The sequence below is a fragment of the Cydia pomonella genome, chromosome 4, assembly GCF_033807575.1.
Source record: "Cydia pomonella isolate Wapato2018A chromosome 4, ilCydPomo1, whole genome shotgun sequence".
In the NCBI taxonomy this organism is placed as follows: Eukaryota; Metazoa; Arthropoda; class Insecta; order Lepidoptera; family Tortricidae; genus Cydia; species Cydia pomonella.
Genome location: NC_084706.1, coordinates 5,904,542 through 5,923,574, shown reverse-complemented (window position 1 = coordinate 5,923,574; position 19,033 = coordinate 5,904,542). Strand labels below are relative to the sequence as shown.

Here is a 19,033-nt window from a genome sequence, read left to right as displayed (position 1 = left end):
CTTCTGATTTGGGCTCGAACCGAAAGCCTGTCCTAACCGGATTGGTGTTGACGGTTCGGCCCAACTCCGCGGTGATTCCCTTGACCACCGCTACCCAGTTAAGCAGCACCGGCGCCACGATGCTGGAGTATCGGATCTTCTAGGGTTATTGTTTTGTAGCAGTATCTTCAGGCTTCTTCTGGGTTATATTTCTAGTTGTATAATCATAGGTATGAAACAAAAAGAATGCCGCTGAAAACCAAAAAGGAAACTACAAAACCGCGATCCGCCCCGCTATTTTGTATGGAACAAAGTGCTGGGCTTTTACCAAGAAACATCTCACAAAGCTGCACACCACTGAGATGCGCATGTTACGCTGGTCAGCGGGCGTCACCAGGCTCGACAAAATCAGGAACGAATATATCAGAGGTAGCTTCAAAATCGCCCCCATTGTTGAAAAAGTCCAAGAAAACTTTTGCGCTGGACACATCCTCAGGCGTCCTGAAGACCACATGGTGCGAGTAGCCCTAGACATACCATCGACGAAGCATGGGCGCGGAAAGCCCTCCGCCACTTGGCTAACGACGGTCCAAAAAGACCTGAAACAAGCAAATATCGCCCAGAATGGAGAAAACACACAAGGAGAGCCGACCCCAGATGATGGGAAATGACGCAGGCAGGCATGCATCTTAGGAAACGAAGGAATTTTACATTCACTTTAATGTTAAAATTAAAAATAATAGTATTGAAAAATGTTTTTTTATTACTTTGCCCAATAGGTGAGAGGCAGTATGTATATTGCTCGGGCAATTTAATTATTTGCATATTTATTATCACATTGCCATCTCAAATTGGCCATTTTTCATAATGCCCGGGCATTATGAAAAATGCCCAATTTATCACTTGGTCCATAACAGATACACTAGATAAAGCAAATATCACTATTTGTATTGAAATCAAATGTGCCGACTCTTTACCACCTCCTGTGACGTCACAGCCGAAATTTAATGTAGGAAATCCAAACCGATTCAAAGACACCGATGCCCCTCCGCCCCGCTACGATTCAACTGTGTCGTTCATACTCATAGATTTTAGGTATATCTACGGTCTCGCTTGCTCACTCCCCGCTGCCCGGGAACCACGCCCATAATCACAAATCGATTAACATGAATGACATCGATATTCTGACAGACGAATGATCTATTTCCCAACCTTTTCCCTTCAATTAGTTTATTCTAACTGGTAACAAATATGGTGGTCCTTTAAGAAAAAATAAAAAAGGACTATAGAATTTATTATAATTAACTTTCCCACTTTTTTTTTTTTTTAATAAATCAAAATAAAAATTATTAAATGTTGCATTTAGTGTTCTTGTAACACGGGCATTACATTAAATCCAACCAAACAATTGAAAACTGTGACATATCGGACCCGACCCGAGATAGTACTTACATTTAGTAGCAAATATATACAATCGTACTAACACTAATCAATATGTAAAGGCCCTAAGGCAAGTGTATACGCTCGTAAGGGCCTTATAAGATAAAAATAAGTTATTGATTATCTCCGATATGGAGTTAACTACAATACCGGTGTCTTTGGAGAAAGTTACTTTATGTAAGCTCAGGAATGCACCCTTGAAATTAATGGAAATCGAAAAAAAACGGTGTATATTCACAACAGCCGCAGGCTGGACTGAATTAAAGACTCTAGTAACAATATTCGTATCCCCGGAGTTACACACAATGTTTTTCATCACACTTGCAAAGAAAAAACTAAATGTTAAGAGTTATAATTCTTAAATGGTGACATTTCAAACATTCGTCCGCTATATTGTCATTCTTTGGCAGGTTAGGCATTAAAGGCACAGACCTATCGGACGTTCAGTACAATTGAAAATTGTGTAAAAATATTTCAAACGGCTATTAAATTAATCAAATCAAATATTTTTAAACATGAATAAAAATACTAAATTATAATAATATAAATATAATAAAAATATACCATATGGCGTTAATATTTTAAAAATAAAACCCATTTAAACCTAGTTAATTCGTATGAATTAGTAACAAAATTAAAAAAATAGCTTCTCCCTAGCTTTTTTTCACAATCCATTAAGTACTATATATGCCTTTGTCCTTCAGTACACCTGCATGAAATAAGATATTTGTCGAGCAAGCGTGATGAAAAGTACTTAAACTAAAGTTAAAAATTATGGCCCAAATCGCCGTCAATAGGCAAGGTGCCCAAAAGGCTGTTCGATCTTTAATCCCGATATATCCAGGAAAAACCTACAGTCGAACATGGTGACTAACTATAATATAAAATTACACTTGCTGAGTTTACATTTCTAATTTGATAATAGGTATATGCGGTAGTTGATTCATAAACCCGGTAGTTGACTCACCCAGTTCAGAGTTTATCTTTATACTAAGAAATATGTGTCCAAAGTTCATATTTAACTCAGTCAGTCCAGCCCGTGTAGCCAACAAGCCAATCGTGACACAGTGACACAGCGACAGTGACAGTTGCAATTTTTTCGCTACAGAGCGTTAACTATTGGCATGTTGGCTACGTGGGCTGGTCGGGTTTGACCATGCGATTATCTCCTTCGAACGGAATTGAAAGATTTGCAATTTTATGTATTGTCAGTTAAAGTCTCAAATAGCTTATGCCCTCAAAGGAGGATGAGCACATTTGTATAGACATTGGCCCATGAACCAATAAGAAAAAGCCACATGTAGAGATGGGTCGCGGGTATTCACCCAATTTACCCACCCAATAATACCCATCTACGAAGCTCCAAAAATGTCGCCTCCGGTGGTTCGACCACGTTGCCTACGTACCAGCTGACTACGTAGGAAACATATGCCTTCACCTAGCCCTGGACGGCCCCCGACCCCACGGCAGACCAAAAACGCGATGGCTCGATGTCGTGAAAGCGGATATGAGCGTAAACGGGCTCACACCAGAGGACGCCCAGGATCGCGCCAAGTGGAGGAATGCAAGCAAGAAAGCGGATCCTGGCAAAGGCCGGGATATCGCTAGGTAGAAGAATACCCATCTACCCGGTATTTACCCAAATGGACGGGTAGATTCATTTCTCATTGCACATGTCAATTTGTGTTGTAGTGGAGATTTATACCGAATTATTGGTAGTAATTACTGTGTGTCATTTCAAATGAAACGGTTAATTAAACCTGTAGTTGTAATTAAGGAATTTTTCATATAATTTTCATAAATAATTAAAAAATGGTGTTTTAAGAGTTTTTTCTTTTTCAAATTTGAGTAAATTATCGTACGAAAGTTGATAATAAACATTTCGGACTGTGGGGGATGTGGTTGGGTCAAAAGGTAACTTTTTCATATTTCCAGGAATAATAATAATAATAATAACGGCGAGTACTTGCACAGACATAATCTCGTAGCCGGGATTATTCACCAGCAACTTGCTCTTCTATGCGGCCTTGTGGACCGCGAAGTACCGTACTACAAGTACTCACCTGCGCCAGTTCTCGAAAATGGTCGTGCCACGCTCTATTGGGATCGATCTATTATCACTGACAGGACTATTGTAGCCAATAAGCCTGACATCGTGATAATAGATCGATCGCAACGCCGGGCCGTGCTCGTCGACATCACCATCCCCCATGATGAGAATCTCGTGAAAGCCGAGAAGGACAAGTCCAGTAAGTACCTAGACTTGGCTCACGAGATAACCGCCATGTGGGATGTTGATTCGACGATCATTGTCCCGATAGTCGTTTCAGCGAATGGTCTCATAGCGAAGAGTCTCGACCAACACCTTGAGAGACTCTCGCTAGGTGGTTGGATCAAGGGTCAGATGCAGAAGGCGGTGATCTTGGACACGGCGCGGATAGTCCTCCGGTTCCTCTCTCTGCGGCCCTGACCACCGGCAGCTTGGGCCCTGCCCCGCTGCTGGCGGCACCCTAGGTTAGGTTTTTTATAATGTGTTTATATGTATTTTGTATTATTTTTGTATGATTTGTTGTATTTTACTTTTATATTCATATTATAAAATGCCTAATCTAAGACACAAGATAAATAAAGAGATAATAATAATAATAATAATATTCTTTATTGTGCACAACGAAAACATGATTAAATACAGTAATTAACATAAAAAACTAAGCAACAACAGGCGGTCTTATCGCTAAAAAGCGATCTCTTCCAGACAACCTTCAGGTAGTAGAAATTACTGTAAGGAAGAAATATGTATAAGGTAGCAAATATAAATGGAGAACCAGAACAGAGGAAAAAAATAAAACAGCACAAATATATGTATAACATATAAATATATACATAAATATGATAAATATATATAAATATATATATATATATATATATATATATATATATATATATATATATATATATATATAAACATATACATACATATTTCACACAACACAGAATCAAAGAGACTGAATCGAATGATTAACGAGTTTAAGGAAGGGACAGATAGTGTATTTTGAGTTGAGCCTTAAAAATGGGGAGCGATTTAGCATGTCTTATCTCAGACGGCAGGGCATTCCATAACCGAATCGCTTTGAAGGTAAAAGAATCGTTATAGAATTTTGAAGAAGAAGAAATTTGGGCAAGCATATAATTTTGGGAGCATCTCAAAGAAGAGCGGTATTAGAAGCGCTCCTTCAAGTAGAGTGGGGTAGAGGGGTTGAATAAAATACCGTACAGGTGAGCAAGAATATGTGAATTGCGTCGCAAACGTATCGGACGGAATCTGTCAGTAATATCGAAAAGTATTACATGTACAAACTAAAGTAGACAACATTTCCTACAAAAAAGGTTACTTATTTACATTATTGTCATAAAACTAACTACATTTCACTTACGACAAGTTATGATTTTTTTTTATTTTCATTCAATAGTAGTATTAATTTTCACTTTTATAATGTATATAAAACGCGTTTTAAAACACCTCCGGAGGTTAGGGAATAATTTTACTCGATTTTCGTCGCCGGACTGACACGTTAAAATCGAACTTCACCTCAATTTCAAATTTTTTTTTTAATTTGAATTACATTAAGTATATGTAACATCACAAAAATTAACTTAATTTCATCAAATTTAAAGTCAAATACCACTTAACACATCACATTTAGAAGAAAAACGAAAATACCCGCGTATTTACCCAATTCTCTCTCCATCTCTGGGACATACCATCGGAAAGGTTTTTCTATAAACTTACTCCATTTTTTTTGTATGGAGACTTACAGTATGGGGTTCTTCAAAAAGAAGTGTACAGGTTTTTAAAGGGCCGGCAACGCGCATGTAACAGCTCTGGAGTTGCAGGCGTCCATAGGCTGCGGTGACTGCTTACCATCAGGCGGGCCGTATGCTTGTTATAAAAAATATAATATAATTGTTATAATGTGTGTCGTGTGTTTGCGTCGTGGTATAAAAAAAAACTTGTCAAATCTCTGATAAAAAAGTATGACAAAAAACGTAAAAAAACGAATAAAAAACTAAAATATCGTGACACAAAATCATCGACTGTAACAAAACCTTACATGATCTGCGACGCAGTACCTTATTATCAAAATAAATTAATAGTTTTAAAAACACTAGAAAGTCACGATTATTCCATCATGGAATGCCAGTGCCTATCTTCCGGCTTCATCATCAGACCTTCAAACCTAATCGTGGTCAAAGTTCATTACAAGACTTTTCTAACAAATCCAAACACAGCTATGATACGATGTTCCATCATGAAGTTCCAGTTCATATCTTCCGGCTCCATCATCAGATCAGTTCGACAGTACCATATTAGTGTATTGTCATCAGAACTACATACAGCTGCCAATTTTCATGACGCTACGATCCTTGGAAGATGGTTAAATTAGTTATCTTAGATTCCTTTACAGGTTGACCTAATTAAAGAGTGTTAAAAAATAAGTTTTTAGCAAAAATTTCATTTAAAAAATAAGCTTTTATCGCTGACTACTTTTCTTTCCACAAGTAACTAATACTCATCGAGACAATTCTAAAAACCCCAACACAATTAGGTTACGTTGTTTTATCTTATCACAGAGTTCCTATGGCCACCTCCTGTCTCCATCATCAGATCATCTCGATGGTACCGTAATATTGCATTGTCACCCGACTTATGTATGCAAATTTTCAGCTTCATCGAAAACCGGGAAGTGGGTCAAATTTAACTTGCAAGATTTGATCACAAACAGACAACGGTCAGGTGAAAGTAAATAAAAGCTTGTAAAAACTATATACTTAGTCACGTTTCAACTTCAACTCACTACTTTTTGCAGCGATAACTTTTTTCACCCAAAGATTTGGGACTACCTGCCATAGTAAAAGCTTTACAACTTAGAGTAACCTATCCGGTGACATACCGCTTGCCCTTATTGGTATAATGGGCTAATTTAGCCCACGCTTCTTTAGTAGGCTTGTGATTTTAGCCAACGCGTCGCAACTGACAGCGACTGGATATTTGTGACATTATACTCGTATATGAAAAGGGACCTTATTGTCGATGGCGCTTACGCCGCACTGCGTAGCGCGGCGTTGTTTATAATATGGGAGCAACGTTAATGATGGCGTAAGCGCCACCGACAATAAGGTCCCTTTTCATAGATAATGTCACATTTAAGAGGAAACAATGTGATCGTCCATACAAAAAGAGAAAACGTTTTTCCACTTCTAAATATTTTTCATTATCCATGATTTTTTTGTATGTTATTGACGCAAAGGGTTTTCCTTTTTTTCGAAATTTGCAATACATTTTTTTTATTGAAACAGAATATATTTTATTTATTTAACCTTTATTGCACAATACAAAAAAGTACAAATAGCGGACTTGATGCCTTAAGGCATTCTCTACCAGTCAACCAGTGGGTTATACAGAAACTTACAATTGGTGCGGAAAAGAAAATCAGTGCAGAGCGATAAGTCACTATCTAAACACTACTATTATCAATAAACATGCATAAATACATAATATATATATATACATACACATATGTATATATATAATATATATATATATATATATATATATATATATGTTTACATATTTGAAATATTATATCCATTTAAAACCGTCATATTGTCTAATGTTGGTCTACGTCCGAAAAGTATTTACGTAATTGGCGTTTTAAAGAAAATTTGCTGTTTGCTTGTCGTATTGGGAGAGGGAGATCGTTCCAGAAACGAATTGCCTGGAGGGCGAAAGAGTTATATATTATGCTAAAGCGATCGACATCAAAGTGATTTGTTAAGATTTAGTAAGCGAAACTGGAATTTCATAGAAAAAGTACCGTTGTTTCGCTAGAATCGCAACGCTAAACTTCCCTCTTAAGATCCTATAACTATCGCCTTATTGAACATATATTGACCTTCTTATTTCTAATAAAAGTCAATGTTTCTCAATCAATTGAATAGTTAAGTAGTTACCCCACATCGAGTAGTTCGAATATAAATAACTATTGGGATCCAGCCCGGAAACAGTCGCGCCGATAAACAAACCTAAAACCAGCAATTTAGCTGTCTATAAATCATAACACAATACATACAGTACAAATATGATTATTACATTTAAACCAACATATCAGATATGTTATTTGTGGGAGCGAATACATAATATGTACATAAATGTCAATAAGTCGACATGGTGCTGAATCGCTTCAAATCATTATTTTTTTACAATTGTTTACGATGCATAGGTAGACATTTTTTCGCTTATAAATTGTTCATGTAGCGGACCAGGTGTACAAAATAACCTGAACACAGTTGTTTTTTTTATACTACGTCGGTGGCAAACAAGCATACGGCCCGCCTGATGGTATGTTCAGGTTATTGTGTAAAAGTCAGCGAGTTTAAGAATTATATAGTTTTTTCTTCACAAATGTGATAAAAAACATTGTGTGTAACTCCGGGGGTAAGAATATTGCAAACTCGAGTCTTTAATGCACTCCAGCCTGCGGCTGTCGTGCATCTAAAGACCTCGTTTGCAAACTCAAATACACTCTTTCTAGACGAGGCGTAGGCGTACCGATAAATGAGGGTATATAACGGAAGCCGTATAACTAATTACTACATAGCAATCAATGGCGTCCCGCCGTCGCCAGTGTAACCAGAGGGTCGCGGGTTGCGGTCAGGCGCTGTCTGTCCATTGCTATTAAAGGTACACATACACCTATAACTATGGAGCACCGAAGTTTTTGAAAGATTATGTAGTCACCATCAGATAGATAGTGATAGCCAAAGTTGCCAAATATATCGCAACACAACTTTGTTAGCATAGGCGAAATAAGAAGCATAATAATGACAGAAAGGATGTCAGAAAGTTAGAATCTGCTGATATGAAACTTTTTTGTCAGTCTTTTTTTATTAACAACACAACTGACGTCGCTGTTGAGTCACATGCTTAATGCTTCTCTGTGTTCATCCGTTAAAGGAACCACAAAAGCGATCAAATTAAATTCTAATTGCAAACAGTCTTACGAAAACTAGGCTTCATTATAAAAATATAACTGAAGTTTATTGTAACTCTGTTGTTAGCTGAGCCCATAATGAAAACCTTAAAAAAATTACACGATATAAATGAAATAATTTCTCGGATCAAAATTGGAATAACGCTTGACATACAATTTTCAAATTGACAGCAATGCTGAAATACAAATAACCAGGGCTCGAACAAATCATGCCGATGACGTCAAGCCACTCATAGGTGATTTCAAATAGTATTTTTATTTTTTATATGTGTTTCTCAGAGCGTTTCAACCGCTGTCAGTCAGATCAGTTTTGGTTATTTTGAACAAGAAAAGTACTAGTTTACCGTACCGTAAGAAGAGAAATTCATTTGAGCATATTTCAAGTATGTGACAACAATAATACTCTGTAGATAAATAGTCATAAATCTATGCATAATTAATTTGATTAAATAATAACATCACATTGTCTTTTTTAGGGTTCCGTTGGTTCCGGTGGCATAAAACGGAACCCTTATAGTTTCGCCATGTCAGTCTGTCTGTCTGTCTGTCTGTCTGTCTGTCCGAGGCTTTGCTCCGTGGTCGTTAGTGCTAGAAAGCTGAAATTTGGCATGGATATATAAATCAATAAAGCCGACAAAGTCGTACAATAAAATCTAAAAAAATTTTTTAGGGTACCTCCCCTACACGTAAAGTGGGGGTGAATTTTTTTTTCGATTCAACCCTAGAGTATGGGGTATCGTTGGAAAGGTCTTTCAAAACTAATAGAGGTTTTCAAGAAACATTTTTTGATAAAGTGAATATATTCGGAGATAAACGCTCCGAAAAGAAAAAAAATGTGCCCCCCCCCCCTCTAACTTTTGCACCATAGGTCCTAAAAATATGAAAAAAATCGTGGAAGTAGAGCTTAAGAAAGACATTAAGTGAAAACTATAGCGGACATGATCAGTTTAGCTGTTTTTGAGTTATCGCAAAAAGTTTTCCCTTCATAGTAAAAAGACTTACTTTAATTAGGTACTGATTATGCAAATTTGCCTATTTGTTTAACTCGGGTGAAAGGTACCGTTTCATCCCTTGGTTAACAATTTACTATACTTTAAGCTCCAGTTTAGCTTATTGTGACGGAAGAGTAACTACGGAACCCTACACTGAGCGTGGCCCGACATGCTCTTGGCCGGTTATTTATTTTTAATAATATATTTGTTCCCACAGATTTGTCGTAATTAATTTTAAATAATCGTAAGTTACGGCATAGAGAAATTATTAATCCCTAATAGAGTGCTCAGTCCACAGTAACCAAAAAGTTACGCTAATTTCCTATTTACAACAAGTTCTATGCGAGCTTTGCCAAAGCCTTTTATTTATAAAATTCAAGCTCCATATATAATAACATTGTAAGTGAGGTAAAAACTTGCAAATATCAAGTTTTACTACAACATATTAATAATCTCCATACATTTTTATTGTTGTTTAATATGCTCGTTTTAAATGTATCCGCGGGTGATTCTCAGAGAGTTTCAACCGCTGACAGTCTCCTGTTTATGTCGAAGTTCTCCAAGATTGGTATGCCATTTTTGGTTACGGTAAACTAGTACCTTTCTATTTAATATAAACAATACTGACCTACCGATCTTCTAGAACTTCATCATAAATGTGGGCAGGGGAATGTCAGCAGCTGAAACGCTGTGAGAAACGCCCATGGAGTGAGCACTCTCAAGTTTGGTTATACCTCTATGCTTACAGTAACAAGTTTCGTGAGATTATTTTATTCAAGACATCACCCTGTCACCTAAATTCCATGGAAATATTTACGATTATTTTGTTAGTTAGTGTGACAAGTCACACGGTGGTTTAAATACAAACATCATCCTGTGTGCAAAATTACGTCACTTTTGCGTCATCCGCATGATTTGTTCGCGCCCTGCAAATAACAACCGAATGATATGTAATTCGATGCAGTTTTTTTACGTGAAAGCGAGTATCTGTTCTGTGGTTCTTAGCTGTTTGATAACAATAGATGCAGCAGTTTGAAATGTTTTTTTTTTTTTTTGCATACAGCGTGGGGTTTAATTTTTTAATTTAATAATTATTGTTGTATGATCTTTAAGTGGCCAAGAACTTCCATTATTGCCTATATACTTGGAGCGCATAAAGGATAAACAACTTTCGGATATTCTTTAAAATATTTCTTATCTATCCTAACTGGAACTTATTTGAAAGTCGTTTGTGTTAATTATTATAGATAGTGTCATTCACGATGACGCGTACCTTGACTCGTAATGTCATGTTATTAAAGGTTAGGTTTGACAAATCTGCGCGTCATCGTGGATGACACGAACTATAATAGGTAATGAAATTTTTTTGGACTTCCGGTTTGATCCCCATCTTGATAGTCACGCCTCGTGATTAATTCCTTTGTTTTTTGCTTATTAATATTGCTTAAAGTGTAATATCGATAGCTTATTATCAGAGATCGGACAAATTTGCGTCATTGCTCGCAATAATGTGGACATGACTCCAAAATTAATCAGATATGTAATCATTTAATTAATTTCTTACTTGACTTAAATTTTAATTCCTAGTCAATAAATACAAAAGTTTGTTAAAGTATAGATTTATTAAAAAAAATAATCAGTATTTTTTCCAAATTTTCTGCAGTCAGTCTTGTTTAGTTTATCCCGATTTTGAGGTATCGCCCACAACTTAGAACAGAAAATAAACTGGAATAATAATATTCCTATAAAACTACTTAAGTTTGCCCCATTAACATCAGTGGAGTGCAAGCGGAGTTTTTGAGCACTTAAGTATATTTTTGATGTAAAAAGAAATAGACTGACTGCAGAAAATTTGGAAAAAATACTGATTATTTTCTTTAATAAATCTATACTTTAACAAACTTTTGTATTTATTGACTAGGAATTAAAATTTAAGTCAAGTAAGAAAGTAATTAAATGATTACATATTTGATTAATTTTGGAGTCATGTCCACATTATTGCGAGCAATGACGCAAATTTGTCCGATCTCTGCTTATTATACAGTAAACTAATGTGGTAGTGTGCAGTGAATGGAGAATTAATCTTGAAACGCGTTTAAACCATCATTTTGGAGTCAACGGCCGGTAGTCCACGTGCTTTTTGTAAAGTCCAGCTATCGCTTTACAAGTAGCATCTTTAATCACCGTACACTGTCTTGTACTAACCGTACAATTTTCGTCGTATTTAAAGCTCCTATGACCTTGATACTGGCGAAATAGTCCCACTGGACTGAAACCATAATTTTAAAAAAGCAGTATTAGTAGTGTAGACATTTTTTTCTGCTTTTTACTTACAAGCTATGAAATAGATTTCAAGCATCAAGCGTTATTGGTTATCAGAATGACATAATTACAAAACTATTATAACTATTTACAAACTTTGAACTGTATAATACAGGACACTGTGTGACATAGGCTCATCAGCTAAATAGCTGCTCGCCTATAATTATATAATAATAATAATAATAATTCTTGACGATCTACAGGACGTAGTTGAGCCGAGCCTCCTTTCAGTTTACCTTTAAGATCTATTTGTACACATAAATAAATATGACCGAAGAAATAGTAGATCATCAACCTTCACAGTGTCGAGTAGACTGGACTCTTACACTGGTATCATTAGATCATTACCATATCTCCCAAGAGATAAGCCAACATCGCCTTTATGTCAGCGTCTCACGGACAATCCTAGCGAAATAAAACTGTTGTCTAGATGTTTACGTTTAAAATGTAAATATCGTAGATCGTGGGTGTTGTGTAGGTAGACGTACTACGAGGCATGAGGTAGGGGCACATCGCTAATGGAACGAGATCTCTAACTACACCACATTCCTAATACACATTAAAATGCTTAACAATTTGGTAATTAATAATAATGACCGATATGGATACATTTGGGTGTGAGAAATACTAGGTAATAGGGTCGTTAGGGTTGAATGGAAACGTTCGGTTCAGTCAGCTGTTGTGGGGCCGGTAGTAGGGGCCGCGGGCGAGGGAGCCTGCGCCGTCTGTGACGTCACGCACGTAATTATCTCATTGAGCCGAGCGCGCCCGAGCGCGCCCGACGCCGCCCGAAGCCGATCAAAGCCAACCAGTGCTCCATGTTTTCTAGTACGCGGCCGACACACGCCACGCTCGAACGTTCCGTCGTATATTTATAATCACCAAACAGTGCAGTCTGTGCCTGATAGATGCCCGTCGCGAGTGCCGTTACGCTAACAGTGAAGTGTATACGATTTCATTTCGTCTTCGTTTGTGCGAGTGATTTAGTGACGTGAGCATTCCTTCGAGCCCGCAGCCGGCCATCGGTCGATGAGCGCTCCCGCTGACGCCAAGGAGCACATTGATCGAGTGAGTTTCCGTGCGCTTTCTAACGAATTGTGTGCCCGGCGAAAGAGAAACTTGTTGTCTGTGCGCGCGTTATGTGTGGAGATGCACGACGCGCTAATTATCAACTGACAGTGACAAAGGAGCGCTCCCCGCTCCGCCCCCTCGCGCAATCATAGCCTCGGTCTTTGAACTGCTTACATTCACAATTTGTTTACTCGCTGAATATTCTAGATTTAGAGATATCACGCTACAAACGTATATTTCGATCGTTGCTATGTCGTGTTACGATGTTTAGAATGTATTCAATCAATCTTTGGGTATTATGGCTGCATCGATATTGTCGATGATTCCGCTAACGTCAAGGTAGAACGCATTATTCCTAGCTCACAAAAAACGGAATGTCAAAATTATTAATTACCTACCTACGAAACCGGTTAATCGGCTTACGAAGGTACAAACCTTCCTCATCGAATATATCTATAAGTACTTTAACGCTCATAGAACTGGATTCTCACATAGATAGTGATACAATGTAGGATTCCAGTTTAGAGCGTCGTACAATTTCGAAAGGCGCTCGGAATAATGCAACCGACGCAACTGATTCATTGCGCTCGCAACTGAATTATGCTTCCGGTGATTAACCATGTTGTTTTTCAATTTCAGGCTCGATCCAGCAGCCCAATGGCGAGTGGATGACGATCTCGGCCCGCTCCCCGGACAAGGAGCCGCCGCCGCCCAAGCAGATCAACCTCGCCGAGCCGCTCGTCGAGTCCGTGCGCGTCTACCTCGCCAATGAGCTGCCCGATAAGCAGCTAGCGCCGCCCGTGGATCCGCCGCCGCCCAGCGATGTTGACGTCGACATAGCGCAACACACCGCCCACGAAGAAATCAAAGGCATCAACTTTGAGCGCCTGAAGCGGAATGACCTGAACAACAACGCCTCTCGAACCGAGGGCGAGCGGCCGAGTGCGAACCCCGAGATGCCCAACCAGGCGGAGTTGATGCAGCGCCAGCCGCTGCTGGCGCGCGCCGCTAAGACGGACGCGCCAGCGCCCGGCACCGACGAGTCCGACCCCGACCAGGAGCACTCCCCGGCCCGCGGTGACTTCATCGTGGAGATCCCGCCAGGCGCGCGCGAGGAGCGCTACCCTAAAGAGATATGGAAAACGATAATTTCCTTTTTCTTCTTGTTTTTATGCGTGTGCGTCAACATGATGTCGCTGTCGCTGGTACACGAGAGGGTACCGGACCGCAACACGACGCCGCCGCTGCCGGACATCTGGCTCGACAACGTGGCGGCCCGGGACTGGTGCCTCGCCGTCTCCGAGTACCTCATCATGCTGTCGACGACGGTCGCCATGCTGGTGGTGGTGTTTCACAAGCACCGCTTCATCGTCGCGCGGCGGTGTTTCTTCATCATCGGGCTGCTGTACCTTTACCGCTCGGTAACCATGTTCGTGACGGTGCTGCCGATGTCGAGCACAACGTATTTCTGCAGCCCGAAGAGCAACAGCACGACGCCACTGATGGTGGTGAAGCGCATGTTCTACCTCATCTCTGGGTTCGGGCTGTCCATCAACGGCAAGCACACATTCTGCGGGGACTTCATCTACTCGGGGCACACGATGGTGCTGGTGCTGTCGTATTTGATCGTGGCAGAGTACTCACCGCGGAAGCTATGGCCCGTGCACTGGGGCCTGTGGGGTGCGGCGGTGCTGGGCGTGGTGTTCGTGCTGCTGGCGCACGGCCACTACACCGTGGACGTGATAATCGCGTACTATGTGACAACACGGCTGTTCTGGACGTTCCACTCGCTGCTGGTGACGCCGCATCGGCACGGGCCGGGCCAATACATGATTCAGCGCGAGTGGTGGTACTGGCTGTTCACATACCTAGAGCGCAACGTGCGCGGGCCGGTGCCGCGGCGCTACGACTGGCCGCTGCCGTGGCCGCGCAGTAAGCTGTTCAGCCGGCTCAGCTAGTGACGGGAGGGCGCACCGCCGCCCGAGCGCGTGTGACGCACCTTCTGCGAGTGCCGGCGTAACACCTGCAGCTCCTTGGGGCTGGTGCGCGTGCACACGGCCAGCGTCAGCGTGTAGTCGAACTGGTGCACGATCAGGTTCAGGTACACTGTCTCCTCCCAGTCGATCTCCGGGTCGCCGATGGGTAGCTTCTTCGAGTCCTTGCGGAACACCTCCACGTCCGTCTGCAACAAACAGGCCGTGACAGACGGGGTCGGACAAATGTCCTATGTGATAACCGATAAGTGAGTTTTCCTAAATGTTTAGTGCAAACTGTTCTATAAACTCGAATGCTTTTATTGTTGAATAGAATAAGATTTTTATTTACCGAGGACTATTATCGTTCGGACGATCAATTATGAACAGCCATCTGTTGATAAATACATATAAATCTTTTTGTTATATTTAAATTATAACTTTTATAAGTGGTTATGGAGCGCCAAGTGTGGGAAGGACGCGATATTTAGTAACCAATTGTACTGTGATTTGGAATGTTTCCGAGGATGCATGAGCGGCTTGCACCGCTAAGTACATACATAGCATAATGAGAAGCCTATTATAAGAAATACTATTTTTATATTGTATAAAATAGAATACATACTGTTGTTTAAAGCTACTTTTTGTATTTCCAAAGAATCTAATAGAATTTTGTAACTTCATCCAAATGGTGCTATACTAGAAATATATCAGCGAGACATCGCTGCCGAAAGTCACAAACTAGTATACTATCTACAAAACGCATTTTTAGAGCAAAATAGCATATACAATAATAACAAATTGATAAGCAATAGCCAGGACAAACTATCTATTCCGATCAGAATCCACACGTCTGTAGAAATAATGGCACGAGTATTTCAAAAAAATATAAAGAACCTTTAAACGCAACCCAAAGAAGTACATATGATCGCAATCTGATTAATTTAATCGTCAATATTTCATTGTTGTAATGAAATCCTGCGCCGTAAACAAATCATGGTTTCACAATCCAGCACATATTTGTGCTGTACCTACCAGCGATAGCGGCCGATAAAACAAAACCAGACTCTGGAATGACCGACGACGAATTTTAAAGGCTATTTATTTGCATATAATTTTTTCATCACACTTGCTCGTAAAATAGTATATTATTGATATGCTAGAAAGTAACCAATATAGGTAGATGGACAAGTTAGTTTGAATTCTTTCGGCCGAGTCATTACAAAGTGCTTTTTCACAACTACTGAGGAAATTTATTTATATATTTTATATTTAGTATAATTATTATCATTTTTCGAGAGACGACAATTTCATATTCTAACCTATTTTAACTTAAAATTGGCTACAGAATTTAGCTAAATGGATAGAAAATGAGCCTTCCATTATAAAAAAGTGGAATTTAAAAAGACATATTGAGATTAGAAAAAAAACAGTTGTCTAAAAAATAGTACATTACGATACAAGTGCGAAAAATAGGAAATTCGAAACGAGTGGCGATAAATTAAAACACGACCGAAGGGAGTGTTTTAAATCGACACGAGTTGCGAATTACCTATTCGCACATGTATCGTACAACGTTTTACAGTACATATGGCCCTTTAAATGTTCGACACAGTAACGTAATATGCTACTTCTCGCACTAGTGCTATAAAGTAGCCCCATATGTACTGTAAAAAATATTTTTTTACTTTCAAAAAGAAAATTGTATGACAACTATAAACATAAACGCAATATTTCAGGGTCAAAGTAACAATTTTCGTGATCTTCCATACATTAAGGACAGACTAATGTAATGTGACGTCACTTTACAATATCATTTTGTTAGAGCCGTTCCAATCGTCGAGTGCGAGCGTCAGACTTTAACTCTCATTTCAGACCTTTGTGTTGCTTAAACGCCATGAGTCCTATATAGACATTTGATCCTCAGGAAAATCAAGATCGATTGACATTATTTACAAAAAACTGTCAAGTAGCCAATTCAAAACTACCAATCTTGCCGTCGCTTTAATTTTCGTATGTTTCACTTGAATTATTCGTTTTAACAACATAACTAATATAATTAATTCTATCGTCTCAAAAAATTACGTAGACATCATATTAATCCCCCGCCTCTTTGTATTTTTTTTATTGAAATAAATAACTGATGGCATTTAATTTTAACGCTTAAAAGAGCTTTACGCGACGAGATCTATAAACAACCTGTATTATTCTTAAAAGAATTCAGAGCACTAGTACATTAATTTTTTAATTTGGTGCGTTGGGTGTCAACCAACCAGCGAGTGGAAAGTAAAAGTGTATAGAACCTAATAATTGCGTGTCCGCTGTTGTAAGATCGAAAGATACAAGAAGTACGCTACTCGTATAATAAAGCTTCGGTGGACTTAATCTTAGAAAATCGGAAAGAGTAGCACTAGAACATTGTTAGACTATTGGTTCAGGTCTACAACAAGCCGTACTTTCTAGTCAAGATTTAGACTATCTATGATAAATGGGCTATTCCATAGGGAACTCTCGTGGATAAAATGCAACTTTCTCATCAGTTTTTGAAGTATCAAGATAGCCTTTACCAGCTGGTGTGGTGAAAAATTATTTTATCTCGAATAGAAACGTAAACTGACAGCTGCGTATGTGTATTTCGTGAGATTAGATTGTTATCGTTTACTACCTTTTAAGTATATGAATAAATTATTTTCCTTTACGCGATTTCATGTCTTTTCAATTACTTTTTTAACATAATTACGTCAGAATCAAAAATACATTTTGTAAACTGCTCTGTTCACCAACTTTTCCTAATTCTGGATATCGGTGTGAATATTTATGATTTCACAAGTTCATTGTCACTAATTTAGTTAAAAGCAGTTCAACATTTTTATAATATTTCTATTTTCTACGCTATTCTTTACCGTGGTCACATGGCATACACAACTCTTTGCCTTAATATCTACCGCCTCTGCTACGTTAAAAAAAAGAGGGATAACTTTTATATGTGTGTAAAAATGTCAGTATGTATGTATAAATACATTATGTATAAACACACAATTTACCTACTTGCAAGTGTGATGAACTGATGAAAACATTGTACATAGCTCGTGTCATGAAATATTTTATTTTATTAGACTAGTTTGTAATAATACTCTCACCCTCGACGTTGCACGATGTACTAATTTCAACGTACCTAAAGAAATCAATATTGTTGTATATTTTGGTTTTTAATATTAACTACATACAAGTCGATTCATACTAGCTTTTATTTACTTTCACCTTCCCCGGACGTCTGTTCGTAATAAAATCTTACAAGTTACTTTGTATCCTACTTCTTGACGCCTATTACACCGACTTGACAAATTTTGGCACCTGTCCTTGGCTACATGCATGAAAGATATTTTATAATGATTTTCCAATAAGCACGTTTAACAACACGAAATTAAAGCAAAAATTTGAAAATCCGATATTTTTTGTAACATTTTTAAATATTTTTTATTGCCTAAATGTTTATTAAACATTTATTAGATTCCTTATGTTATAACGGAAAAAACTCTATACACTGCCATACATTTTTCGCACCTCTGCGTGCTATGACTCAATATGGGTCGATTTATTTTTGCAAATTGGGAGTTTCAGGGGCTCAATAGATTATTAGATAACTACATTTGAATCTCACGAGAAGTAGAATCGATTGACATTTACCAAAAAAATCATACATGTAGCTAATTTACCGTATATTGCTGTAGCCTTACCAAGACTGCCTTTAGCAGGGTCAAGCTGACATATTCACTAACGTCTGCGTAACTCGTGCTAGCGAATATATCAGTGTCTAACTAGTGGTAGCCGTACTTGTATCCACAGCAAATAGGTAAATGTGGTGAAAGAGGGGCCTGGTTTCCGATAGAGCTGAAATTTTGTGTATCTACTTCGGTGATATTGAAACGTTATGGTACCATTACCATCAGTCGAATTATAGAGACAAACAAAACATCATTGAGGGTCCCCAGCAAGCTCGGTTCTCCGTACTCCATCAATATCTCATTTTAAAACGACTAGCTAGATTGCTCTGATACTTTGTACTTACAATAGGATAAGGTATATGCCTGTATAAGGTATATTAGTTTATGTAGCCTTAGATACCATAGTTAAAAAAATACACCGAATTTAAGATTCTCATACAAAACATGTTTTTGCTCCATTTCGTTTGTTTAGAAGGTTG

At 38.6% G+C, this 19,033-nt stretch overlaps 2 protein-coding genes across 4 annotated transcripts in view; one reads left to right on the top strand and one right to left on the bottom strand.

Moving 5' to 3' along the window:
- Window positions 1–18,063, top strand: part of LOC133516931 (phosphatidylcholine:ceramide cholinephosphotransferase 2-like) — a 196,811-nt gene extending 178,748 nt beyond the window's left edge. Inside the window, exons 1-2 of one of the 2 annotated variants that reach the window (XM_061849994.1) lie at window positions 12,438–12,853; window positions 13,496–18,063. In XM_061849994.1, coding sequence (XP_061705978.1) covers window positions 13,525–14,814 — 1,290 coding nt within the window. In that variant the 5' untranslated portion in view covers window positions 12,438–12,853; window positions 13,496–13,524 and the 3' untranslated portion in view covers window positions 14,815–18,063. Of the gene's footprint in view, window positions 1–12,437; window positions 12,854–13,495 lie in introns of those variants that run through there. The other variant, XM_061849993.1, reaches the window with a different exon arrangement.
- Window positions 1–19,033, bottom strand: part of LOC133516936 (uncharacterized protein KIAA0930 homolog) — a 92,612-nt gene that overhangs the window by 64,233 nt on the left and 9,346 nt on the right. For both annotated transcript variants that reach the window (XM_061849999.1, XM_061850000.1), the window contains exon 3: window positions 14,856–15,038. In XM_061849999.1, coding sequence (XP_061705983.1) covers window positions 14,856–15,038 — 183 coding nt within the window. The remainder of the gene's footprint in view (window positions 1–14,855; window positions 15,039–19,033) is intronic.